This window comes from Vidua macroura, chromosome 11 (assembly GCF_024509145.1).
Source record: "Vidua macroura isolate BioBank_ID:100142 chromosome 11, ASM2450914v1, whole genome shotgun sequence".
In the NCBI taxonomy this organism is placed as follows: Eukaryota; Metazoa; Chordata; class Aves; order Passeriformes; family Viduidae; genus Vidua; species Vidua macroura.
In genome coordinates this window covers 8,959,518-8,964,687 of record NC_071581.1, presented here as the reverse complement: position 1 = coordinate 8,964,687, position 5,170 = coordinate 8,959,518, and the positions used below count along the sequence as shown (strand labels likewise).

At 48.4% G+C, this 5,170-nt stretch overlaps 1 protein-coding gene across 1 annotated transcript; it reads right to left on the bottom strand.

Annotated features, from left to right (window-relative positions):
• Positions 1-1,011: 1,011 nt before the first annotated feature.
• LOC128813003 (cytochrome b-c1 complex subunit Rieske, mitochondrial) lies at positions 1,012-3,959 on the bottom strand. The gene is made up of 2 exons (XM_053987746.1): positions 3,710-3,959; positions 1,012-1,788 (listed from the first exon to the last, which is right to left on the bottom strand). The coding sequence occupies exons 1-2, from the start codon at positions 3,918-3,920 to the stop codon at positions 1,178-1,180; spliced, it is 822 nt and encodes a 273-aa protein (XP_053843721.1). The 5' UTR covers positions 3,921-3,959; the 3' UTR covers positions 1,012-1,177.
• Between the last annotated feature and the right edge of the window lie 1,211 nt (positions 3,960-5,170).

Here is a 5,170-nt window from a genome sequence, read left to right as displayed (position 1 = left end):
CTGCCAGACTCTGGCCATCCCTGAGGCTGCCTCTGGGAGAGAGGCAGAACTGGAAGTTAAGGGAATGTTGCACTATGGCTCCGAGTGTCCACTGTAACCACCCACCCACCCCTGGCTCCTTGGCAGTCAGGAAGGACTCCTCTGGGTGGGCCTTATGAGATCCAAGTCAGAATCTGTGTCTTTATGCAGGACTGGCCTTTAACTTCACCTGCCTGAACCTTTCCTTACTTGTCCCTTCGCTTCAGCTACAGCAGCTTTGTGCTGTCTGGATCCATTTGAAGAGAGGGAGAGAGCAATCTTTTCTTCTTTCATGAGACACAAAAAATGTACTTTAGAATTAATATCTGCATGCACAAAGGATGTCAGTTGTTCACCAAACAGGCTGCACACAATGGTTTTCAATTTTTACTGACTGCTACTTGCATAGATTGTGACAGAGTCCCTGAAATGAATGACACCTTTATTGTGAAAGCGGTGTCAAGAGAGAACTCTCCCTCACTATATCCACAGACTAGTATTATGTCAGACCACACTGTAGTCTCTGGTTAATACTGTTTAATTGTAGCAATCTGGTTTTTTTACTATTTATTGTGAATAAGCTTTTATTATTTGCATCTTGAAAATTCTCTCAGACTTTTCTTAGTTTCTGAGGATTTTAGTTTCTCTTCTAAGAGAACTGAAGGAGCACATCAGTGCAGTGCAGGACAGAAGTACTTTCATACCAGTGGTAAAGAATGGGAAGGAAACACAAAGTACAGGATTATTGGTGTCTTTTTGCTTTGTTCTAGAAACAGCAAACCTTGTTTCTCCTCCTGTTCTGCATGCAGTGAAACACCAGCTCTGTGCTGTATTGGCAGGACCAATGCTGGCTAAAACATCTCTGTGGCTTTGTAGGTCAATGCCTTGAATCAGCAGCCCTTCAGGAGGGCTCTGTGTTCTGGGTCTGCTGTAGCATCTCCTTGGCTGGACATGCTAGAAATGTGTACACAAAGAAAGACACTTTATTGTAAGTCAGGAACAAGTGCTCACTCCAAGTTTTTATTGAAATTGAACACATTATTCAAGCATAGTTCTGGTTGAGAATCTAGATAGCTAACTTCTGGTTTTACAGTATGCCTCAGTTTACCCTTCTGGTGTACATTCCCAGGAACATGGAAGTGAGCAGGCACCTCGTCTCTCAGCCGACCACCACCGTGTCATCCCCAATGAACTGGTAAACTGGGACCTCGAGGTTTAAGGGAGCAGGGCCTTTCCTGATCCTGCCAGAGGCGTCATAGTGGGAGCCGTGGCAGGGGCAGTAGTACCCGCCAAAATCCCCGGCGTTGGCGATGGGGACACAGCCCAGGTGAGTGCACACACCCACCAGGATCACCCACTCGGGCTTCTTCACTCTGTCTAAGTCGTGCTGCGGATCCCTCAGTTGAGACACATCAACTCCAGCCTCCTGACTAATTTCTGCCTGGGTTCTGTGACGCACAAAAAGGGGCTTCCCTCTCCACTTGAAAGCCATGTTCTTGCCTTCTGGAATGTCAGACAGCTTGATCTCAATCTTTGACAAGGCCAGCACATCAGCAGAGGCACTCAGGCTGGAAATAAACTGGGTGACAACATTCTTGGCAACATAGGCCGTTGCCACACCTGTCGCTGCAGTCATCAGGTAGGAGAACCCCTTCCTGGAGTCGCTGCTGCCTTGGGAAGAGGCGCTGGCATCCTGCACGTCCTGGCGGCGGTAGGCAGAGAAGTCGGGCACCGCGACATCGTTGTGGACGCAGCGCACGCCGGCGGGGGCTGCACGGAAAAGGACAGCAGATGACACCACGTGCAGGTAAAACACACTCATGCATTTGAAATGATACCTCTTTAGTGGCAGTTTTGGAATAATGGGTAAAAGTTATTCCAAAGTCTGGGTAGGATTCCATTAATTAAGTGTTTTACATTACATGAAAATGGTTTTCAGAGGGAATTTTTGGTACACCAACAGGTGATCTCTGAAACTGGTTTCCCTATTCTTTGAAAAAGAAACCTGATCAGGGTGCAGAAAATCTGTGAGAAGTTCTGGGCTTCTGGGGAAAAAAGTGAACTGTTTTTTCAGTAAATTTCAAGAAAAAAGCTCCAGTAGGATACTATGACTAACTCAGAAAAGACAGACCTGTTTTCCATTCAAATGTTTCCTCGCAAAGAGGTGCTAAGAAGAAATCTGATGTAGTGAAGTTTGCACATCTGCAGTGTAACACTTTTGTGTTATTTTTTTGTTTGATGTAACTTCTACGCCTGCAATAATATCAAGTGTGTGGTTAAGCACTTTTAAAACCAAAAATATCAGGCACTCTCTTTCATATTAAATTGTTGTCCTAGGTAAAACCACAGTAAATAATTTTAAACCTCCAGATCCCAGGCTCGCTTTTTAAAAGGTTTAGGGATAAAGCTAACAACTATTCAATTTCAACCTGTGTGCTCAAGTAACAGGATATGAAGGATAACTAAAAGGCCTCCCATGAGTTTCTCCAGCAAAAGAAAGCTGCATCCTCCATTGAAAATCTATAAGCCAAAGAAAAGAACATGGCAAGGACAGAACACATCACTTGCCAAAGTACAACCTGTTACTTGATAGTATTATTTAGTCTTTGTATTTTCTAGCAGTTAGCACAAAGTTAACAGATGTCTCAAAGTACTTAAGCTCTCAGGGATTTATATGCAGTACAATGAGGATAATAACGACATTTATTTACAAGTAACTCAGCACTGAGAAGGTAATTGCTATAGGATTTGAACTGCAAAGAAATTAAAGTGAAAATCAAAATTCTGAGATAGTGCTCCATACTAAGTTATTTCAGTATAAGACTTAAAGCATTTAGTAACATGTAATATGACTAACTTCTAAGAAGTTTGCTATACTCGGTGAAAAGCATGTTTGATATTAATTAAAATGTCAGATAAATGACAGATAAATGTCAGCTATGTCAGTTCCAGATTTGTAGAATTTTCACCTGAACAAACCCTTTACAGCTGAGGGTCAGGTGAAGTACAGCTCTAATTGCTACAGAGCATCTTCAGCACGGCACTGCCCCCCCAGAATTAAACGAGTGCACTCTGCACCAGCTGAAGCAGAACGTTCCATCAGTGACAGCTGCAGAGCTGGGCAGCAGCTCTCCGGAGCTGCAGTGACAGCTCTCCGGGAGCTGTGGCAGGGACAGCCACAGCCCTTCGGCCAGAGGTCGGGCTCTAAAGAACACCTCGGCGTCACTCCCTGGCTGATGCTTTCCCGACCTGGGTAAAACTCACGGTGTGCTCTCACTGCACCCCTCTGTTCCCGTGCCCGCAGTTAAAAACCTTCCCGAGTGACAGAATTTATTTTACCGCTGCATTTCCTCAGCGGTAAAATAAAAGTCACCTGAGCTTCCCTCAACGGGGATCTCGACAACCCGTGGACACAATCCTGTGCTCCGGGCTGACCCTGCTTGGGCAGAGAGACGACACACTGTGCTCCCTGCAGCCTGCCCCATCCTGTGAGTCATTAAAAGGAAGCGGCCATTCAGGTGCCCTTGAACAAGCTCTGTAGCTGTAAGTGGGTGCCAATTACAACGGTGACAACAGAACCAAACATTTAAAAACCCCAATCGGCCCGAGCCCCCGCGGCAGTCCCGGCTGCCGCCGCCCCGGCCCGCCCCGCCGCTCCCCCGGCCCGCCCCGCCGCTCCCCCGGCCCGCACCGTTCAGGCTGGCGCTGGCGACGAGACTCCCGCGGGCGGCGCGGCCGCTCAGGGACTCCCGGCAGAGCAGAGGCCGCTTCACGTCCAGCGGCACCTTCTGGTCCCGGTGCGCGGCGGCCGGGGCGAGCGGGCGGAGCGGGCCGGGCACGGCGTGCGCTGCGGCGGACACGAAGGGCGCGAAGGGCCCGGCGCGGGCGGCCACGGACAGCATGGCGGCGTCCCCGCGGCGACCTTCCCCGCCGGCGCGCGCCCCGACGCGTCACGGCGCCGCGGGCTCGCGCGGCGGTGACGTCAAGCGCTGGCGCGCGGGGGTGACGCAGGCGCGGAGCGGGGTCCCTGAGGGGAGCGGGCACGATAAAGGGCTTCGGGCAGCCGTGCCTTCTCGTTGCCTTGTTGCCTTCTTTATTTTTCATTTTTTCCCCCTTTCCCCCACCTTTTACCCCGTCTTTTTTCTCCCTTCCGGTCCCGTTCTCTGCGGTGCCGTTCCCCTCGGGGATGCTCCCCGTGGCCCGTGCGCAGGGCAGGCCGCGTGCTGCAGCCGCGTCCCCGCCGTGGTCGCCGCTAGCGAGCTCAAACCGGAGCGGGGCATTTCGGGGAAGGGTTTGTGAAGCGCTCTGGGACACGCCAGGCTCCTGCGCCTCTCCTGCAGGACACGGATCCTGCTAAACACAGCAGTGTGACCCCAGAGCACCTTGGAGGGCTTAACGTGGTTTTTCCTTGCTATTCTTGTGAGCTGTGTAATAACAATACTTAGAACTGTGTCGCTTCTAGGATAACGCACGCTCTTTATTATTCTATTTCTTGTGCACTGCGTGACTTTTGCCCCTTTTTATTTCTTTTTTTCTCTTTTCCTGAGCTTACTAATTTAATTTTGTCTTTCGTAGTCCTGGACCAAGGACTTTTCAAGTTGGGAAAAAGCCTAATTTTTTTTTTTTTTTTAGCTTGTCATAAATCGGTTGAGGGATAGATTTTACTTACAGGTTGAGAATGCAAAGTGTGTTTGACAACAACCACGTCCACTCTAGGGGCTGTTCTGGGGGTGGGGGTTAATTGCAAGGGGATAGTAAATATTTCACATAAATACTTCATATAGATATATCTCTCTGGGCTAAAGGAGAGAACCACTCCTCTACTAATGACTGGCGCAAATAAATAAATATTTGAGTTTTTTGGTGATTTGCTTTAGTTTTGGAATTTTTTTCCTTAAATTTATTTTACTTTATGATCGCAGTTTTATACCTGACTTGTTACAGCTTCCAATGGTAAGATTTAGTTTGGTACAGGTGAACACACTGATGGATGCATACCTGCTCCAGTCAACCCTTTTAACCAGTTCAAGCTGCTGAAAATCCCCCAAAATGCAAGATAAACTTGACACAGAGATGTGTTTGAAGAAATTTAAGCTGAACCATCCTCTAGAAATCTAGCAACAATTTCCCAGCTACCCAGCCCAGTGCATTC